Source organism: Dermochelys coriacea, chromosome 5, assembly GCF_009764565.3.
Source record: "Dermochelys coriacea isolate rDerCor1 chromosome 5, rDerCor1.pri.v4, whole genome shotgun sequence".
Classification (NCBI taxonomy): domain Eukaryota; kingdom Metazoa; phylum Chordata; order Testudines; family Dermochelyidae; genus Dermochelys; species Dermochelys coriacea.
This window is the reverse complement of record NC_050072.1, coordinates 41,510,886-41,532,848: the sequence shown is the minus strand read 5'-3', so window position 1 is coordinate 41,532,848 and position 21,963 is coordinate 41,510,886. Positions and strand designations below refer to the sequence as shown.

Genomic DNA, 21,963 nt, shown 5'->3' with positions numbered 1-21,963 from the left:
CCACAGCTGACTCTACTGATACCGCTAAGACAAAAGTCTCTGACAACTGTGCACGTGGCGTGCACACACCTAGAATGGAATCAACATAAGCAAGCACTTGAAGAAGAACTAAACGTTCCAACCACGTTGATTAATCTTGTGTCAGTATGATGCCACATGATGGAATTATTATTTTTTCAGGCTACTTTTTTTAAAACCTATGAAATTACACACACAAAAACACCAGTTAAAAGATCATCATTAAGGTTACAAAGTCAAACACTCAAAATTAGGAAATGACTGTGCAACCTTAATTTGTTCCCCTTATGCACATATATTATGATCACTCTTTAATTACATGATCACATACTATTTTTTTCATAAGACCCATGTCTCATTCAGTGCACAGACTGGATGGTACTCACTTAATAAGTACCTATTTAATATTTTGTTTCCTCCTCATTGTTCAATGTGTGGCCTCATGCCTTATTTACTGAACAGTATCCAAACCCTGCTCTGAAGACAGAATTATTAATTTCCTCACAGGTTTCTTTATGCTGTGCAGCACTATGGTATCAGAATGTTTCAGAAACTTTAATGAATTTATTGTCATAACACCTTTGTGAGATGAGAGGTTATTGCCCCACTTCACAGATGGCGGACTGAGGCACACAGAGATTAAGGTCAAAAGTATCCACTAATTTTGGACGCTCAATTTGAGACACGTATGGCCTGATTTTTTTTTTTTTTTTTTTTAGAGTACTTAGCATGATACAGTACTTCATATGTTCAAAGCACAGCTTCTATTGAGCCCAACAGCAGCTGTGAGTGCTCAGCACTTCTGCAAATCAGACCAAGAGTCTCAAGTCAGGCATCCAGAAAATGAGGAAACAGTGGCCACCTGTGAAAAGTCTGGTTTAAGTGACTTGCCTAATATCACATAGGAACTCTGTGGCAGAGACAGGGATAGAATCCAATTCAACTACCTTACCCATGAGACCAGCCCTTCTCTTCCTGCAATCCCTTGCCTCATTCACTACATTCCGACTTTTGCAACAAATGAGGCAGGGGTCCTCCAGCCACTATCCTCCTTCAGTTCACAGTGCAGATTCATCCCCAGAACAAGTCCATCCTGTGCACTAATGAGTCAGGGTCCTGTGGAAAAAAATAGTGTGTAATCATCTAATTAAGGACTCTTTCATAACAAAGGAGGCAAATTAAGATTGCACAGGCAACCTTAATTCTGGTATTTCCTAACCTCTGAGTGTTTGACTTTGCACCTTTAATTTTCTTTTAATATAGTTTTGTGTGTGTAATATCAAACACTCTTAGCTGTTTATGACAAAGTGCTAAAATCCAATAAAATTCTCCCCAAAATGAAGGAAGCTGTCAATACTGATTGAGTCCCAAAATCAGATAGGATAATCAGAAAAAGAAAACCATAGGACAATATCACTGCTTATAATTATCTATTAAATAAATTCCACAATATTAGCTACTAGACTCAAAGTAGTAACTCAAAGAGAATACCCCGGATGAAGTAATCTTTTGATAAAAGTTGTCAGAGATTATTTCTAGACATTATATGAACAGTTAAAGACTCAGAAGAGACAAAGACTATCTTTTCACTAGATTTATAGAAGGCTTTAGATTAGCCGGAACGGATCTATTTTCTATTTGCTATTCACTCCCCAAAACAGGCATCAGGGCAAGATTTTAAAAAAAATCAAAATCTCTACTAAAACCCCATGCTAGAGAGTTTTCACAAATTATATCTATCCCTCTTCAATCCAGTTCTGGGAACGAACACCACTTCTTAGCAGCAGCATTAGAACTACTAGCCACAGTAATCAATCCCAGCAAAAACTAAAGGGCCAGATAATTAGCTGATGTAAATTGGAATAGCTCTCTTTAAATAAATGGAGCTGCTCTGCTTTATAATTGTGGATGATCAGGCCCAAGGTAAATAAAATTCATATCTAGCAGACTAGGAACCCAAGATCCTGTTTCTATATATTAGTATATATGCAAATAAACAAACACAATAATAAATACGACACATCAATGGCACCTTAACACGATGGCTCTCAACCTTTCCAGACTACTGTACCCCTCTGAGGAGTCTGATTTGTCTTGCATACCCCCAAGTTTCACCTCACTTAAAAACTACTTGCTTACAAAAATCAGACATAAAAATGCAAAAGTGTCACAGCACATTACTACTGAAAAATTGCTTATTTTCTCATTTTTATCATTTAATTATAAAATAAATTGGAATATAAATATTGTACTTTCATTTCAGTGTATAGTATATAGAGCAGGATAAACAAGTCATTGTCTGTATGAAATTTTAGTTTTTACTGACTTTGCTAGTGCTTTTTATGTAGCCTGTTGTAAAACTAGGCAAATATCTAGATGAGTTGATTACCCTGGAAGACCTCTCCATACCCCCAGGGATACATGTATCCCTGGTTGAGAACCACTGCTTTAATGCTCGTTATTGACTCAAGAACCAGCCCCCTTATACAAGATACCAGAAGTGTATCCATCTGATACATCAGAAATGCTGCCCTGACTAATGCCTGCTGCTCCTCTTTATTCTCCAAATAAAATATTAAATGCTATGTTTATAAATCCAGGAACATACCTTTTTATTGCACGTTTTACCCAGTCTGGAAGAGCTTCCAAGTTTATTTGCCATACATTGCAAATATACTGAGAAGCAGCTGAATAATGCGATTTCTGTTAAATAAAGACACATTATATTGTTAATCAACATTCACCTATGTATTTGTTTCTGAGAATAGAGCTTTTAGAATCAAATACAAAGGAAATTAATTAGAAAATTAGGTAGGGGAGATAATAACTGTTTAAAAAAATAAAGCACTTCATGGACTGATTAATTTAGTTACTAACAAACTGCTAAATCCATAGATCCTGGTACACCCACTAAACTTGTAATCAGGTAACTGCTTTAAGTAACAGTGTGTTTCTGGTTCTGCAGACAGTAGAGAGATTCTCTGACACATATTCCTTCGTACCATAGAGAAAATATAAATAGTTAGTTTTGCCTTTTTTTGATCTGGCAGAACAATGTTTGACCTTGTCTACGCTACAACCAAGCATATTAGGACACTGATTTTAAAAATAGTTTCTCTAACAGGGCAACTTCTGTCATACATATTTACATTTCTTTCTTTTTCTTTCTTTCTTTCGTCTGTTCCAGAATAGGCCACTGCATAATCTTAAAAGTAGTTTTAAAATTGTTTTTCTAAAATGCTGGTTATTGTAGTATAGACCAAGGTATATTACTGTGTTACTATGGTAATAATGTGAACAACCAAAAAGAAGAAACAAAATTGTAATGAACAAGTATTTGTAACTAAGAATATTTCTAGACAGCAACTGAGCCTTAAAACTGTTAAAGTTTTACTAACTGCACTTTAAGTAATTATAACCATCCACCCATCCTTTCATTCTGAAGTTGCTGGATATAGGACTAAATCATTGCAGCATGTATAAGGTATGAAACTCAGCAGGACAGGTATAGTTCTGCTGCGCTGGAAATAGGGGAAGGGAGGATGTACCACAAACATGGCAAATGGATTCCTTACACTTAGATCCTCTGTCCATTAGTGGAGGAGCTCCGGAAACTACAAAAGTTGCTTTGCCAATGCACGGCTGTCTGGAAAGAATAGATTCTGTCTTCTTCCTGAGGTCCACTGAGAAGATCTGCACAAAGTCAATTTACCCCAGTTTTGCACAAGAGTCAGGATTCTATCTAAATATTTATATCATGTTCATCAATTTGGTATCTGGTCTCAACATTTGTTCCTAAAGTTTCCACCTCTCCAAGTCTTCTTTACTTATTATTTAGCTGCCATTATGTGTTCCACCATGAGTTTGAAGTGAATGCTTTCTCTTAGTCTGGGTACTTAAAGAACAGTTTGGCTGACAACCTGTAGCTGATGAATTATCATTTCAATGCAGTACTCGCTTTTCAATGTCCCGGGAAAATTATTTACCTTTAATTGTCCTCTGTTGATGTATCACAGCAGAGCACTAGTTTCAATTCTATATTCCTATGAATGACGAAAATAGAGTTCCCTAAGCACTAATTTCTAAAGCATCCAGCATGCGCCAATGGAATAGTGATGCCCCCTAGTGCTCTGACCACAAGTTCTTTTCCCAGAGGAGGTGAAACTATTCCCACAATATTAAAAATACCCGAATTATAAAGTAACAAAAATATTTCAAAACCTCAAACTCCGTAGTGGAGGGAGGGAGGTAATCTCTTATAACATGCAGTAACTTAAAGGACAGCAATAGATAATTAAGTCTCTCTTTTCTGAAGATATATAACCCTAGTCTTTGGAAACTAAAAATGTCTTTATAAAACAAGAAAAGGAGTACTTATGGCACCTTAGCACAAGTACTCCTTTTCTTTTTGCGAATACAGACTAACACGGCTGCTACTCTGAAACCTGTCTTTATAAAACAAGGCATCAATGTAAGAAAAACATGCAACAGGAAGTAGGAACTGCAAACAAGGTTAATGTACTTAACAGTAGACAGACAGAATATTTTTGAGTGAAGGAATACATTCAATAAATATTGATGTTTTTGATAAAGAAAGAACACATCTCTTAAAACATATACCAGAAGGAAAGATATTCCAAAAATAAGATAGCTATATGGTGGGAAAGTCTGGATTCCTTTGCTCCAAACAAACTTTCTATAGCACACTAAGTGCAAATGGGAGCTATGTCCACCAAATGCATCCGATGAAGTGAGCTGTAGCTCACGAAAGCTTATGCTCTAATAAATTTGTTAGTCTCTAAGGTGCCACAAGTACTCCTTTTCTTTTTGCGAATACAGACTAACACGGCTGCTACTCTGATACCTCAGACAGGTAAGGCCTCAGAGATGGGATGCTGGCCAGACTGAAGAAGTCTAACATGACTGAGGTTTTCTTATTAAATTTCCTGGTTTTCATGTGGGTGATAATCGAGCCTTCCAATTTCAGTTACAACTGTGCATATCCAGAATAACTCCACTGTTTTCAAACGAGTACTTCTGAATTTATTCTAGTCTTACTGAAAGCAGAATTTGGCCCTAACTGTTCTGAGAAAAATTGGTATAAAGAAAGATTATTCCTAAATGACTATCAAAAATGTGCACAGCAAAAAAGGTTCATAGAGGAATGTATTATGGCATATTTGAACAAGTTATGTGCATTATGTCTCAAACAAATTCACTCAAAACAGTTCTGATTATTTTGGGGGGAGATTTTAGCGCACCATCCAGAGAAGATTACTATGTCATTTCAGTAACTCTTGAAAAGTTAATTACATTGTTTAACTCACCGATTAATGTTAAGTAATTACAATTTATATATACACATTCCTTTTTAACACCAGTAACTGGATACACTACTAGATAGTTATTTATCTTTAGCTGTGTCAAGCTTTTGTTTGCTCCAGAAATATTTCAAAAGAAAAATAAATCTATAGCTAAAGCATTTTTTTAAAATAGCAGTTTAATTGTTGATTTTTAAAAATAACAATAATGCTTTCTTTTTAGAGGAGTTATTTTATCAACTATGCAGTCTGCAGAGTAACTTTTCTGGTGGAATTTTTCTACAGAGAAAATAAAAAGTACATCTGCTGTACATAACTGTAGTACATTTTCCCTGTGTTAGCATTTTATTTTTCTTTCTAAGATGACAACAATAGAAAGCATTCATATTTCATTTATTTTATTCCTTTATTATTAAAATATTAGGAACCAAATAGCTTTCATAATCTCCTAAATTACTGCAAAGGTTTATACTGTAGAGAGAGCTGAGAGAATGCTAATGCTATAGCATTTCAGAACAAATTCAAACAATTGCATTAAAAGAATAGTTGCAAAGATTAAAAGGCTTTGGTAAGAAAATATAAAAGTTATTCTTGACAGCTAATACTATCATTTTTTATCTCTCTAGGTATTTATGTGATGCCCATGTCTGCCATCTGGAAGGACTCAAACTCAAGTCTCAAATATTGCTGACTTTGGAAAGAATTTCAACTTTCTGAAATAAATATTCTTATTTTGCCATATAATTATTATAAAGCAGTTTTAAAACTTTAGCTTCCCCTTATGGGAGAGAAACTCCACATTTTGTGCAGAGGACTAGATTTTATTTGGGGATTTTTTGGTAAATAAAAAGGAAAAATCAAATGGCAGCATGGTCAGGCATGAAGCATCACTGAAATTCACAACAAAAACCATACATGGGGAAAAAAATCTACCTTACTCATGAAGAAAGATAGTAGGAATTTCCAAGTTAAAAAAAAATGAAAAAAGCCCTAAATCCTAAATATGTTTAAAAAAAGTTTCCTACCCTTGTACACACTCTTCTACCAGAAACAATTTTTCATTAAAAAGGCTGTCTCCCTCTCTTGCCCTCTCCCCTGTAAATTAGTCTATAAAACAAAGATCTTTAAAAACAGATTTAACAAAGAGTAAATCTTTTACATATGTACTCTATAGCCTAAAGGCATAGCAAGAAATATTCTAATGAAAGTTAAAGGAACATTGAAGAGTTTTCTATTTCTATAAACTAACAATAAGCTTTTCTACTCAGAGATGTATTCACCTTCAAATTATAAGTTTTCAAAGCTAATTAGAGGCTACCTAAATTTAAATATGAAGAAAGAACATGGAATAAGTTGTTTAGCGGTTGACTGGGAGGGTTAAGCGGAGTCCATGAAAACTGGTTGCCATTAACTCTCTATTAGCAATGCCCCCAACACCAAAAAATCCAAAGCCCTTCGACCGCTATAGTAGGCATAGCCTCCCAACCAAGTAAGGATCACAGAATGACTGGAATGCAGTGGAACAAGTGCAGTTCTGCTAAGCTGGAGGAGGGAGGAATGCAGTATGTGAAAGGGACACAGACCCCAGAACATATCGGAGTACAGTCTTGGGGGTGGGCCTTGGTCCACCATAGCTTGGAGGACAGTTTTTGAGCCTGGTGGTGGATATGCTACTAAACAGTGGCACTGGACAAAATTCCTACATTGGAGAGGCACAGAGCTAGGGTCTAAGGATTCATTTCCCCCTACATCTTTCTATACCAATGGTCAACAATCAGTCAATCCTAGAGGATCTCCCATTTGATTGCGATCTCAGGCGGTGCAGAGGGGCTGCCCAGGCCCCACACTACTCCCAGAAGCAGCCAGCATGCCTCACAGCCCCAGGTCTCCCTCTGCACCCTGCTCCTGCCTGCAGACACTGCCGCCGTAGCTCCCATTGGCCGGGAATGGGGAACTGTGGCCAATGGGAGCTGCAGGAGCAGTGCTTGCAGAGAGGGGCAGCGCGTGGAGCCATGTGCCGCCTGTCCTCTCTCAGGGGCCGCAGGGGCACGTTGGCCTCTTCTGGGAGCAGCATGGGGCCAGGATAGGCAGGGAGCCTGCCTTAGCCTTGCTGTGCTGCCAACTGGGAGCCACCGGAGGTAAGTGCTTCCCGGATGGAGGCCACACCCCAATCCCCAGCCCCCTCCTGGAGCCAGCACCCCGAATCCTTCCTGCACCCCAAGCCACAGCCCTCACCCCCTCCCAGAGCCAGCACCCTGTACCCCCTCCTGCACCCCACACTCTGCCCCAGCCTGGAGCCCCCTCCTGCACCCAAACTCCCTCCCAGAGCCCACACCCCGCACCCCTCCTGCACCCCGATACCCTGCCCCAGGCTCAGCCCAGAGCCCCCTCCCACACTGCGAACCCATCGGCTCCAGCCCAGAGCCTGCACCCCCTCCCACAGCCTGGTGAAAGTGAGTGAGTGTGGGGCAGAACAAGTGATGGAGGGAGGATTGGAGTGGGGCTTTAGGGAAGGGGCAGGGTAGATCCTGGGTTGTTCTTCAATTCAAAAAGTGATCTTGGGCATAAAAAGGTTGGAAACCCCTTCTCTAAACAAAGCCAATTTACTTAAGGTGTTCTCACCAAATAAGAGTTGCCACTAAGACCTCAGGTCAGATCTGCCCAATTATGCAGATAAGCACCTACTGAGATTTTCAAAAGCATCTATCTCCCACTGAAATTAGTTAGGTGCCCACGTACTTTTGAAAATCCTACTAGGTGCTTATCTGCATCATACCTTTAAAAATATGGCCATCTGTCTTGCAGCCCACACTATATTTTACTTATATATGCATACACACACACAAAAGTAGTTTGGGAATTTTAGATATAGTGCATTTCTTTATACTCTTTAGGGATCATAGATCCTCACCAAATCATTAGGAAGGACTTTAAAAATAATTTAACGAAAGAATTAAAGAACACAGAATATACAAAGGCAACACAAAAATGTCTTCAGAACATGAGAAATAACAAAAGTGGCATTCTGAAATGCAGTAATTAATGCACTGTGAAAGAGATTTTCTAATTGGGAAAACTTGGAACATATCATTTATCATAAATTGAAGTGTGGAACCTGTGGAACTCCAGTGGAACCTCCGTGCCTGAGGAGGTTGTGAAGGCTAGGACTATAACAGGGTTTAAAAGAGAACTGGATAAATTCATGAAGGTTAAGTCCATTAATGGCTATTAGCCAGGACGGTTAAGAAATGGTGTCCCTAGCTTCTGTTTGTCAAAGGGTGGAGATGGATGGCATGGAAAGAGATCACTTGATCATTCCCCGTTAGGTTCACTCCCTCTGGGGCACCTGGCATTGGTCACTGTCGGTAGACAGGATACTGGGCTTGATGGACCTTTGGTCTGACCCAGTATGGCCGTTCTTGTGTAGTCCCAATGATAAAGTATAGGGCAGAATAAATTCTTAATGTAACCACCTATCATAACATCCATTCTCCTCAATGAGAGTTAAATGGATTTGTTGAGGAAATAATATATTCTTATCTAATCTTCCTGTAAAACAGTGAACAGGTTTAATTCACATACTACATTTCTAACCCAATAACTAAGCATGCTTCAAAAGCTATTAAAAATCCTACAGCAAAAAAAAAAGGGATTCTAACTGCTGTTTTGTACTTAATAATCCCTTTAGTGCTACAGTAGTTTTAAACTATTTCTTTTGAAAAAATCGTGTACCCTCTTCTGACAAGTTTCTATATTAAAGTCCTTCCAACAATCCATTTTAATCTAATCCTAAATCAGAGGGATCCCCTTTTGTTTGAAAGCCATCAAACAGAAACAAACAACAACCAAAGCCACCCTTCCCCCCAACATCTGTAACAACACGGTCAGGGTGAATTTCATTTACACTAAGTCCACTTTACACAGCTCTGGCCATGCCAAGAAACCTTAAAGAGGGAGCACACGATATTCACACACACATTAGGGCCCCTTCACATGATTAGATGTGTGTAAAGTGGCATTATCATGAATGAAAAATCAGGTTCTCAGCCTTCCCACTACCACCAGGACCCATGGCCATAGTTGGTAAGTTCTTGGCCCAATAGCTCCATGTTCACTTACTGGATATCAACTTTGCCAGAAACATTTGGGATGTGGAGGCCTGGTTACTTTCCCCATTTGTGAGTCAACTGGTGAGGATTTCCAGCCTCATACACTGGGAAGCCAGGAGAGCCCCGTCTCTCATGACATCATTCCTCATCACCTTGATTGTCGTATCTTAACTGTGGACACAGAATCTGTGACTCCATCCTAGGAGAGAACATGGTATGGAGTGGCTGCTATTGGGGCTACTTAACTGCCTTTAGAGGGTTTCACCCTTCTTAGAGTTGCCAACTTTCTACTTGCACAAAACCGAACACCCTTGTCCCGCTCCTGTCCCGTCTCCCCCCCGAGGCCCCGCCCTCCACTCACTCCATTTCCCCGCCGTTGCTCAATTTCCCCACCCTCACTCACTTGCTCATTTTCACCGGGCTGATTCAGCAGGGTGAGTGCAGGACGGGGTGAGGGCTCCGGCTAGGGGTGCAGGCTCCAGGGTGGGGTCAGAAATGAGAAGCTCAGGGTGTTGGAGGGGACTCTGGGCTGAGGAAGTGGGTTGGTATGCGGAAGGGGGTGAGGGCTCCAGGGTGGGGCCAGGGATGAGCGGTTTGGGGTGCAGGAGGGGCTCTGTGCTGGGGAAGGAGCCGAGGGATTCGGAGTATGGGAGGGGGCTCTGGGCTCAAGGTGTGGGTTCTGGGGTGGGGCATAAATGAGGGGTTCAGGGTGTGGGAGGGGGCTCGGAGCTGGGGCAGCGGGTTGGAGTGCAAGGGGGTAGGAGAGCTCCAGCTGCAGGTGCATACTTTGGAGTGGGGCTGAGGATGAGAGGTTTTGGGTGTAGGAGGGTGCTCCGGGCTGGAATCGAGGGGTTTGGAGGGTGGGAGGGGATCAGGGCTGGGGAGGGGGTTGAGACATAGTCAGGGATAGTGAGTGCAGGCTCCAGGCAGCGCTTACCTCAAGCAGCTCCCGGAAGCAGTAGTATGTCCCATGTCCCCCTTCCGGCTCCTACACAAAGGCACGGCCAGGCGGCTTTGCACGCTGTCCTGTCCGCAGGCACCGCCCCTGCAGCTCCAATTGGCCGTGGTTCCTGGCCAATGCAAGCTATGAAGCTGGCGCTTGTGGCAGGGGCAGCGTGCAGAGCTCCCTGGCTGCCCCTACGCAAAGGAGCCAGAGTGGGGACATGCTGCAGCTTCCGGGAGCCGCATGGAGCCATGGCTGGCAGAGAGCCTGCCTTAGCCCCGCTGCGCCACCGACCGGACTTTTAATGGCCTAGTCACCTCTGCTGACCAGAGCTGCTAGGGTCCCTTTTCGACTGGGCGTTCCGGTCAAAACTGGACACTTAGCAACCCTACCCATTCTCAGCATTCACATTTGATTCTGTGGCTGCAGAAGTCTTTGGGCTCCATTTTGCAGATATGCCTCAGGCCAGAACTTGGGCCTACCAATTGAGATAAAAATAATGTTGGGAAAAAAAAAATCAATATATTGAGACAGCCATATTTTTATGGACATATGAATGATGAGTTCTGAGAACAATAGCCTATAGGCTCTAGGGCTTTAAATTGTGTAGTTATGGAAATCAATATGCATTTGTGAGTTTGTAACTGTATAAAATCACTGATCACTGACTGGCTATAAAGCAATATTTAATGCTATACTGTTTATATTATTCTCTTAAAAGAATGAACATTAATTTCAATCCCTAATCATTACATCCTTCTCCACTGGAAGGCCTGGCATTTTGGAGTGTTTCTGGTGCATCAGAAAATCAATATAGTGTATTTTGTTTACTTTTCTCTTTGATTCATCATCATAAAAGATGTCAGCGGAATGGTGAATATCTTGGGAAAGACAGCTTGATAATTAACTGCTGTTGTAAAGCAGCAGGAGGTGCTCATTCATTGTTTTCTGTATGATTATTTTTAATTAAGCTGTTGTGAATTAAAAAAAAATAGTATTTTAAATGTGTAGGCCACTCTGTTGTAAGAGACATCAGCTCTGGTGAGTTACGATATTTTTTTAATCACATCTCCTATGCCTCACCTTTTTAAAGTAAATAGCAGCAGTCAATCTGAAACATAGAAGTATCTGGCATATATAATTTAACTTTACTAAAAGTGTATGTCCGTATGAAACGCACTGTCATAAATATAAAGGGAAGGGTAAACACCTTTAAATCCCTCCTGGCCAGAGGAAAAGCCCTTTCACCTGTAAAGGGTTAAGAAGCTATGATAACCTCGCTGGCACCTGACCAAAATGACCAATGAGGAGATCAGATACTTTCAAAGCTGGAGGGGGTGGGGGAGAAACAAAGGTTCCCTCTGTCTGTGTGTTGCTTTTGCCAGGACCAGAGCAGGAATGTAGGTCAGAACTCCTGTAAAGGGCTAATAAGCAATCTAGTTAGATCTGTGTTAGATTCTGTTTTGTTTAAATGGCTGATAAAATAAGTTGTGCTGAATGGAATGTATATTCCTGTTTTTGTGTCTTTTTGTAACTTAAGGTTTTACCTAGAGGGATTCTCTATGTTTTGAATCTGATTATCCTGTAAGGTATTTACCATCCTGATTTTACAGAGGTGATCCTTTTACTTTTTCTTCAATTAAAATTCTTCTTTTAAAAACCTGAGTGCTTTTTCATTGTTCTTAAGATCCAAGGGTTTGGGTCTGTGTTCACCTATGCAAATTGGTGAGGATTTTTATCAAGCCTTCCCCAGGAAAGGGGGTGTAGGGTTTGGGAGGATTTGGGGGAGAAAGATGTTTCCAAGTGGGCTCTTTCCCTGTTATATATTTGTTAGACGCTTGGTGATGGCAGCAATAAAGTCCAAGGGCAAAAGGTAAAATAGTTTGTACCTTGGGGAAGTTTTAACCTAAGCTGGTAAAAATAAGCTTAGGGGGGTTTTCATGTCAAGGTTCCTTCCCCACTCTGAATTCTAGGGTACAGATGTGGGGACCTGCATGAAAAATCCCCTAAACTTATTTTTACCAGCTTAGGTTAAAACTTCCCCAAGGTAAGTTCGCCGCTCCAGGTCAATGGGGCTGCGGGAAGTGGTACGGGGCGAGGGATGTGCTGGCCGCTGCTTCCCACAGCCCCCCTTGGCCTGGAGCAGCAAACCGCGGGCAATGGAAGCTGCGATCGGCCAAACCTGCAGATGCAGCAGATAAGTAAACTGTCCCGGCCCTCCAGGGGACTTATCCTGGTGGGCCGCGTGTGAAAGGTTGCCGATCCCTGGAATAAGGCATATCAACCCTCATCATGCTACAGAACAAAGCTAATAACTAAGGCCTAGAGTCATAAAGGGAACTTATGTATTGCAACACCTAACTCCTAGTTTTCCTGCTGCCCAATACAATTCACAGTCCCAAGTTAGATGCCCAGACCCCCCATGCAATATATGGGGAGAGTTAGGAGCCTAAGGGCATGTCTACACTTGCCATTTAAAGTGGAAAAAGTCCCTTTTTGCGCAAAAACCATGGGAGTGTCTATATTTGCCAGTGACTTCTTGCGGTGAAACTCAGAAGTTTCACTGCAAAAAGAAAAAACCACCTCCACAAGAGGCGTACAGCTCTTACCGGTGATGCATTTGTGGTGATGTGCAAGTGAAGACACGTTCTTCCTGTTTACAGAGCTTTTAGCCTCTGGAGGATATCCCAGAGTGCCTAGGTGACCATTCTGGCCAGCAGCTCTGATGCAAAGTAAAGAGACATCCACCCCATCCCTGTAAATACACAAACCAGCACTTTACATTCACCGGTTCCCTATCACTGGTAAAACTTACAGTGCAAAAACTCTGCAAGTGTAGACATATCCTTAGAAAGGGATTCTCAGAAGCCAGAAAACTGAACGGAGAGCAGCCTAAGCTAGCCAAGAGTTAAATGTGGAGGAAATGGGCAGAGCTACAAAAGGTATGTCTACACCACCTGCAGGAGCGAGCGTCCCAGCCCAGGTTGACAGATAATTGTATTGATTTCTGTAGGTCGCAAATGAGGGGTGTGTGCTCTGGTGAGGGGCTATGTGTATTTGGGGTTAGTGCGTGTGTTGTTGTGTTTGGGTTGGGTTGTTGTGTCTTGGGGGGGGCGTTATGCTCTGGGAGAGTTGTGTTGATTTATGCAGGTGGCAGCTGGGTCAAGTAGTCTACCATCTGTGCAGTCTCCCTCATATTACCAATGAAACTGATGTATCCAAATTAGCTGCAGAGTAAGGGTGGTGATTAAGCTGCCTCTGACATCGCATTGGTCCAAGACTCATGGCATGGCACAGATACATGCCTTACTGTAGCTGTACATTACACAGGAGTAATTTGTTAAATCAAAATGGCTAAGAACGTAAAATCTGGATGGTAACAGACAACAAAACCCAGTGATGATTCAACCTGGTGATATTCTGAACAGAAAGAATCCTGAACCATGCTTGTTGCTGTTTTCATCGCTTCACACTGACTGTACAGACATTTTGACTGCAGAGTGACACACAACGACATTCCTGGAATCTTTTTATATGTAGATACTAAATCAATGGCAATGGAAAAATAAAGAAGCTATACTTACTTCAGATAGTTGTTTTCCATTACATTTTATGAGGCAATCAGAATTTGCTATGTATTTTCTACACTTCCAGCAACAAAGCATGTCACCTTCTAGGCTATTCATTTTAACTTCTGGTTCTTCAACTGTTTATCTGTTAGTGCTATAAAGATAATAAAAATGTATAATTTGTTTAAGCACCTGTAATCTGTTCAAATTACAGAGGGCGTCAGCCTGCGATTCTTAGTCACATGAGCAGTCCCTAATCACACTAGCAACAAATACTACTACTAATTTGATTTTATATAGTACTCTTCATCCAGTTTGTTAATTACTGCTGGGGGAATGCTGCACCAAAAACATAAAAATTCTGAGCACAATATTTAAAAATTCTGCAAATTTCATTTGTCAAAATAACACTACAAAAATCACACCAGTTTCAATTATTTCGGTAATTTATTTCAAAATATCTGTCAGCAATTATGTCTGTAACAATACAGACACTCACAAAAATTCTCCCCGGAGAAGAGAGTTAAAGACACCTCTAGGACAGCCCAGTTCCTGTATCTTTCCCTCCTCCCGCCCTCAGAGCTCAGTCGGGGGGGAGGGGAGAATCCACAATCCCGCCCTCCCAGAACCTGGCTATGGGACTCTCCCCCAGCCAATACACGCAAACCCCCTACCTGCCAGAGCCCAGCTGCAGGGTTCCCCAGCCCAGACAACCACCCCCCTATCCCTCAGAGCCCAGAGGAAGAAACAGACTGATGCTTGGTCCCAGGCTTGTGTGGCGTTTCCTGTATGCCGCTGTCTCCTTCCCTCAGGGCATGTGGGGAACTGCAGCTGCCTTTAGCTCCTTCCCCCTCCCCCTGGCAGTGTCTTCTATATACGAGGTGGGCTCTGCTGGGTCCAGAGGCCCCGAGTGGGGGCCAGCAGCACCGCAGCCCATTTCTGTGCGGGAAAGGAAATTCAGCATGCACGTTAATTTCTGCAAGATTCTGCATTGTGCAGTATCGCAGCTTTCCCCCAGGAGTAAACAGTTATATAGCACCATATATCTGCACGGTTTTTTAGAATACCAAAAAGACAAGGTCCCTTCCTTATTGAGTTTACTATCTAAAGCTCTGATCTTGCAAGTTACTCTATGTGAGAGGATGTCTACCACTACAGTCAAAAGGGACATCACCCCGGCCCAAGGGTCAGCCCACTTGCAAGACAAAGACTTAAATTAAGACACCACCAAACAGAAAGAGATGACAGTTGATGTTCTGTCTTTGCTCACCACTGTAGTCCATAATTTTCTTTGGTCTTACCTAAGAATCTTCCGGATCCCAATTTCTCTTTCAATCTTTCTGTCAGGGATCTCATAAAACTCTCCCTTTCCCCTGTCCTCCCAGAAATCAATCTCCTGTTCCAAGGAAATCAAAAAAGCAGGGGCCTGGGCCAGCTACTTGAAAATTAAACCTAAAATTTATGTTTAAAGGGTCCCTTGGATCATGGCGCTCTGGCCATCCCTACTCTAAGCATTGAAAGATTACACTGTAATTAAAATCGGCATTTAAAATCATTGGCAAAAGATCACAGAAAGATTCTGTGTGTTTCTGCAAGATCAATTTGCATGTTTCTGCAAGATCAATTTGCAACGGAGTCAACAATTTCACGCTTATTTCTATTGACTTTTCACTAATAATACAAACTTGGAGATACCTAACAAACTGTTTGAACAGCCTATTGCCTTCCTTTGCATTTCTCTAACAAGCAATAGCCTAGGCTGCATGTCATCTATCTGCTTGGTTTCTGAAGAAAGATCATCTGATTAAAGGAGAAGTGTTGAAATGATCCACATATTTATGTCAAAAACTGAGTACTTGTTTCAGCAGAAAGTACTTGCTCTTCATTTTGCTTTTTCCTCCACAGTAAACTAGGCTTCTACTCTCTTACCAAAGCTTTAATTACAACAATCTTCTGTTTACTTAAATGGTAACTATGATTATATCATACAACCAGACTATTAAAAAAAACAACCCATGCTCAGACACTGAAATAAGACAGATCGCTTAAGTGCTTTTCATATTTTTCTGCAGCTTTCAATTCACAGGTAAAGTATGAACTTATGTTAAAACTCCAGTATTCTTTTATTTCTAAACAAACTAATAGACTAGTATTAGTAGTAAGTAGGAGCTTCAGATCAATATTAGTTGAATGAAATATCATGGTAGATGCATTTAAGCAAAAACAGAATATTTACATTCAAGACCTTGTCTTGCACATGGCAAGAATCTGAAAAATGCAAATGCTTTGAACCACACAGAACATCCCTGTATCTTGACTTTTGCTTACACAGTTACTGTCAACACAGTTATTTTAGTAGCCCATCAGCATATGACATATTTGAAAGCAGCAGTCAAAGGGTATACAAGTGTTAAATGTCTCTCTCAAGAAAGTATTCAATTCAAACTCAGGTTTTGAAATGTAATGAATACCACCACTCAGGGAGTGCTGCTGCAAATATAATTTTGAACACATCTTAAATACATTGTGAAAATGTAATTCCAAAGTATGCATTACAAAATTAGTTTTGATCTATTTGACTGATGATAGTCTGTCTATTTTATAATATACATTTATAATTATGTATTTAGTCCAACAACGCACCAGCGAGGATCTCAAGAGTACAACAAATTTATAAGGACTACAAGGGGTATTTCTTTGTATACAGTTTTGAGTTTCTTTGACTAGCTCAAATTTGTATTTCAGAAGTTTCCAAAAAGCTCTAGTCCTTAACATTAACCTGTATTCAAACAAGGCCTGTTTATCTATATATTACATTATGCTCCATTTCATTTTTCATACCATTAAAAGACTCCATCGTATAACAACAACATCTGGCAGGCACTCAATCATTTATTTTGCTAAATAGACGATCACTTGTTTTGTTGCTTCACAATGTGAGCATTTTCAAAACAATTTTTTCTTATCTGCCTAATGTCCATCTGCAAAGACATTTTAGTTAACTGTAGCTCACAAAAGCTTATGCTCAAATAAATTTGTTAGTCTCTAAGGTGCCACAAGTACTCCTTTTCTTTTTGCGAATACAGACTAACACGGCTGCTACTCTGAAACCTGTCATGCAAGTATTTTACAGTAACTGTCTCATTTCTTTCTACTTTTTCTGTCTGGCAATGCCTTTAGTGTACAGCTATGTCAAACCATAATTTAAAAAATGGAAATAAATAACTTGGAGGAACAAATTACAGCAGTTTGCAGTATTATTTTGCCCTAGCAGCTGTTTTTAATGAGAAAATTCCTGAAGGTATATTGAAGTTCTGCACACCTGTGCTTTTCTTCAGTTCTCATTGTGGAGGAAACAGACAATCTATAGCCCAATTTGTTGCAAATAAAGATCTGTGTAACAAAAGGTGTTGTTGTTTTTGTTTTGTTTTGTTTTTTTAAGTAAATGCCTGCATATAATCTCCCATAATGACCTCTTCTTCATTAGTGCTAGACTTGGCACAAATGTGTCTGTGGGGTTTGTATTTTGCAGAAGCAGAATATGAATTCTTACTGAAGTGGATGATAAGGGGAAAAACAGATACAGTCTTAACAATAAATTACTTTGTTCTTTTGCAACGAGTCTATACTAAAATGAGTAGTGTTTAAAGGGACTGCTCCTTTGTTAAGTACTTCCATAGCAGTACCACAGCAATTTTAATTGTACAGTGCTGTACTATAATAACTGACTAAAAACAACAACAGGATGGAGAACTTCACATTTAAATCATTGTCTCATATATTCAGAAACCTTTAGCTGAAGAGCACTGTGAACTTAAAAGGCTAATCATAGCCAGAATATGAGTGGAACCTGAAGTTCAAGCCACCCCTATATGCAGGGAGGTTAGTAGTAAGGTACCCCAAGAATCAGTGTTCGCACTATTGTTCAACGTAGGTAACTAGCAACCTAGAAGGTGGAGTGAATAGCAAGGAGACAACATTTGCCAGTAACATTTTTTAGGTTAGTCAAGACTTGGAGTGACCACGAGGACCTTCAGAAGGACCAGAAAAGACTAGGTAATTGGGCAATACAATGGAAGATAAAATTCAACATAGACAAGTGCAAAATAATTCAAATTGGAAAGCATAATGTTAACTAATATACACCAGAGTGCATTCTGAATTAGTTTAATTTCTCTGAAACGAGATGTAAGCATTGTGGACAGCTCAGTGAAGACATCTCTGAAAATATTATAATACTATTACATAGGTGGAATTGAGAAATCCACAGCCTCCTCTCCCCAAACACTGATCAGCTCCAGTAGCTCAGCATTGCTCCAAGGAGGGGATCCTTTGCTCCCTGGAGCAGGCATTGTCACCTGGCCAGATGATAAGTGAGCACTAGCCAAGACAACAGGAAGTTTCAAAATTTTGGGGGCTTTACAAGGGGAGGGGCGGATGTCTATTTACCTGGTGCAGAGCAGCAGAGCTGCTCGCCAGAGTGGTCACCTAGGCACCGTGGGATATCCTGCAGAGACCTAGGCACCGTGGGATATCCTGCAGAGGCTAAAAGCTGTGTAAACAGGAAGAATGTGTCTTCACTTGCACATCACCGCAAAAGCATCACCAGTAAGAGCTGTACACCTCTTGGGTATACAAGGTGGTTTTCTTTTTGTGGTGAAACTTCTGAGTTTCACTGCAAAAAGTCATTGGCAAGTGTAGATGCTCCCACAGTTTTTGTGCAAAACAGGTACTTTCTCCGCTTTAAATGGCAAATATAGACCTGTCCTTAAGCACTGCAGTGGTGCAGCTGTAGCGCTAGACAAGCCCCAACTTACTGGTCTTCACCACCCTTCTTCTAGGCAGCAGGAAGGCACAAAACATTTGAATTGCATTTTGTCAAAAGGGAACCTGAAATCCATAGAGCTCGCCAAACCTGCTGATACCAGCAGCGCTGGCGAGGGATCCCGGGGGTCGCTCACACTGGCCTCGGGGATCCACTGACAGCTGAGCCATTTCTTCATTGCACAAAGCGTTGAGATCAGGAACGCCAACCAGCTCCCTGCAGGCACAGTCCCGGTGGTAGGGTGACCAGACTGGGGGGGGGGTAAGGGGAGAGGAGCCACAGGCGGGTTTTCCCTCCCCAACCACACAAGCAAAACCCATTGTTTCATGTCCTTCTCTGTGTATATAAATCTCCCCACTGTATTTTCCACTGAATGCATCCGATGAAGTGGGCTGTAGCTCAGGCAAGCTTATGCTCAAATACATGTGTTAGTCTCTAAGGTGCCCCAAGTCCTCCTGTCCTTTTCACAAGCAACCTGTGGCTCGTCTCCCCGGGGGCGGCGCCGGAGGAGGCGACCCAGCGGCAGCAGCGGCCTCGGCAAACTCCGCCGGTTTGGCAGCCAAACCCGCCCCGCCCCACCCCACGGAGCGCCGCAGCCGGACCCGGACCCGGACCCAACGCACGTCCCCCATGAGCGGCCCGCCCCCCAGCCCCACTCGGCGGGCGGCTGCGTCCCCGGCTCGGGGCCAGCAGGCCAGGCGGAGTTAGCAGCGCCCCCGCTTACCGCTCGCTGCTCGCCGGGCGGGGTCCGTCGGTCCGGCCGCTCGAGCAGGCGCGGGGCCGAGTACTGGCGGAGATCCCGGGCAGGCGAAACAGCTGCCGACGGGAAGAGACGGGAGACAAACAGCAGCGAAAAGCGCTCCGTGCCGGTCGGAGTCCTGGCCGGGGGCGGGGGGCGACCGCTGCGCGGCGGGGAGCTCCCCAACCCACGTGGGATGGGGGCAGGCCGGGGCCGGGGCCGAGGGAAGCGGCTGCTGCAGCGGGGAGGGCGGGGGCTCCAGTGTGTGACCCCCCCCCGCGCCTCGTGGAGTGAGGGGGAGACAACAGGGCAGCGCAAGACGCGCCTTCGCTCAGCCGAAGCGGGCATGGGTTCTAGGGCTGGGGTCTAGATCCTTTCCCTGGGGGCCGCTGCATGTTTAATGGCCGTTTGGATGGAGGAGCAGATGAAGACACTCTAGTGCTGGTATCCTGGAGCCCCTGTCAGGGACCAGACCCCATTGGGCTAGGCGCTGTACAAACAGACAATCCCTACTCATCACAGGAGACAACAGATGGCTAAACGCAGAGGGGTGTACAAGAAAACAAAGAGACATCATCAGTGACAGGCAGGAATCACAGCACAACAACAGTTTAGCCATCAGTCAGGTTTTTTGTAGGAATCATCCCATATGAACATCCCCTATTAGAAACTGGCTCTGAGCTGTGTTGCCAATCATGAGGCAGGCTCCAAAAAAAAAAAAAAAAAATGATGGGCGTAAAACACATGAGATTTGTAATAGTAATAACTTCTAGGTTCATTTTATTTACCTTCAAGTCTTTGAGCCATCAGGGTGCACCAGAGTCATGTTTCCAAGCTTTTCTCCAAAACCACTAGAGCTAGATACTTTTTTAATGAAAGTGGAGTCTCATGTAATCACAGGATTCCAGGAGCTGGGGTTTTAAGTATAACACCAAATATCTCAATAATTCACAATAAACTTACAGCAAAAATACTGCTGTTTCAATGGGACATTTAAATTTTCACATCAGGCTTTTTAAACAAGTCTTCCTCATTCAGCTTGTCCAAGTCTCACATCCATTTAGAATATAACGTAAGAATGGCTCTACTGGTCAGATCAATGATTCAGCTACCCCAGTATCCTGTCTTCTCACAGTGTCCAATGCCAGACGCTTCAGAGGGCATGAACAGAACAGGACAATTAGCAAGTGATCCATCTCCTGTCATCCAGTCCTGCTTTGTGGCAGTCACAGATTTAGGGACACCGAGACAATGGGGTTACATCCCTGACCAACTTGGCTAGTAGCCATTGATGGCCCTATCCTCATTAACTTATCTAATTCTTTTGAATCCAGTTATGCTTTTGGCCTTCACAACGTGCCCTGGCAATAACTTCCATAGGTTGACTGTGCAGTGTGTAAAGAAGTACTTCCTTATGTTCGCTTTAAACCTGCTGCCTAATAATTTCATTGGGTGACCTTTGGTTTTCAGGTTAAGGGATAAATAACATTTCATTATTCACTTTCTCCATATCATTCATGATTTTATAGACCTCTATGCCACCCTCAGTCGAGTCATCTCTTTTCTAAACTGAACAGTTGCAGTCTTTTTAATTTCTCCTTGTATGGAAGCTGTTCCATACCCCAATCATCTCTGTCTGCCCTTTTACACTCGACTTTCCAGAGTTTATGCTCCTTTCTATTTTCCTCAGTAGGATTTGACTTCCAATCATGGGTGGTGGAGGCCAATAATAGGCCAGGGGAGACTCTGCCTCCAGAGCACTGCAGCCGCTGCCTGACTCCTGGTTGCAGGGTTTGACAGGGGAAGTTTTTGTTTTATTATGCCCCATGCAGGTTCTGGGGTGACTGAGGAGGCGGTATGTGCTATTCAGCTTCCTGGGCTCATCAGTTATCTCCCTGGACTCCAGAGAGATTACTGATGAACCCAGGAAGCTGCATAGCAAATACCGCCTCCTCAGCTGCCCTGAAACCTGCCTGGGACATAACAAAAGCTTCTTCTGAGAAGAGTCCAAGATGCTTTTCCCCACAGCAGCTTGGGGTCTGGGGAGGCATAGCGTTGCTGGCTCAGGGCACCTCTGGCCGGGGGCGGGGCAGCTTGGGCCTCTGGCCAGCCTCAGGCTCCTCCAGCGGGGGACGGAGACAGGGGACACACACTTGGAGCTCCTCCAGGTGGGGGAGGCGTGAGCAGTAGGGGTGGAGCTGGGGGCTAGCCTCCCCAAAGTGTGGCTTCTCTCACTGCTCATGCTTTCAATTTTTAAAATATGAAATTTTGTTTTTAACCACCTCTTTTACTCTGTTGTTTAACTATGGTGGCATTTTTTGGTCCTCTTACTGTTTTTTTAATTTGGGGTGTTTTTTTATATATAATATATATTAGTGTGAACCTCTATTACGGTGTTTTTAAAAAGTTCCATGCAACTTATAGGCATTTCACTCTTGT

At 42.5% G+C, this 21,963-nt stretch overlaps 1 protein-coding gene across 1 annotated transcript in view; it reads right to left on the bottom strand.

The window, feature by feature from the left end:
- RNF180 (ring finger protein 180) overlaps positions 1 to 19,669 on the bottom strand; it is a 128,333-nt gene extending 108,664 nt beyond the window's left edge. Inside the window, 5 exon segments of the mRNA XM_043514740.1 lie at positions 2,627 to 2,721; positions 13,001 to 13,146; positions 13,976 to 14,114; positions 16,802 to 16,941; positions 19,510 to 19,669. Of these exon segments, the coding sequence (XP_043370675.1) occupies positions 2,627 to 2,721; positions 13,001 to 13,146; positions 13,976 to 13,995 (261 nt within the window). The 5' untranslated portion in view covers positions 13,996 to 14,114; positions 16,802 to 16,941; positions 19,510 to 19,669.
- Between the last annotated feature and the right edge of the window lie 2,294 nt (positions 19,670 to 21,963).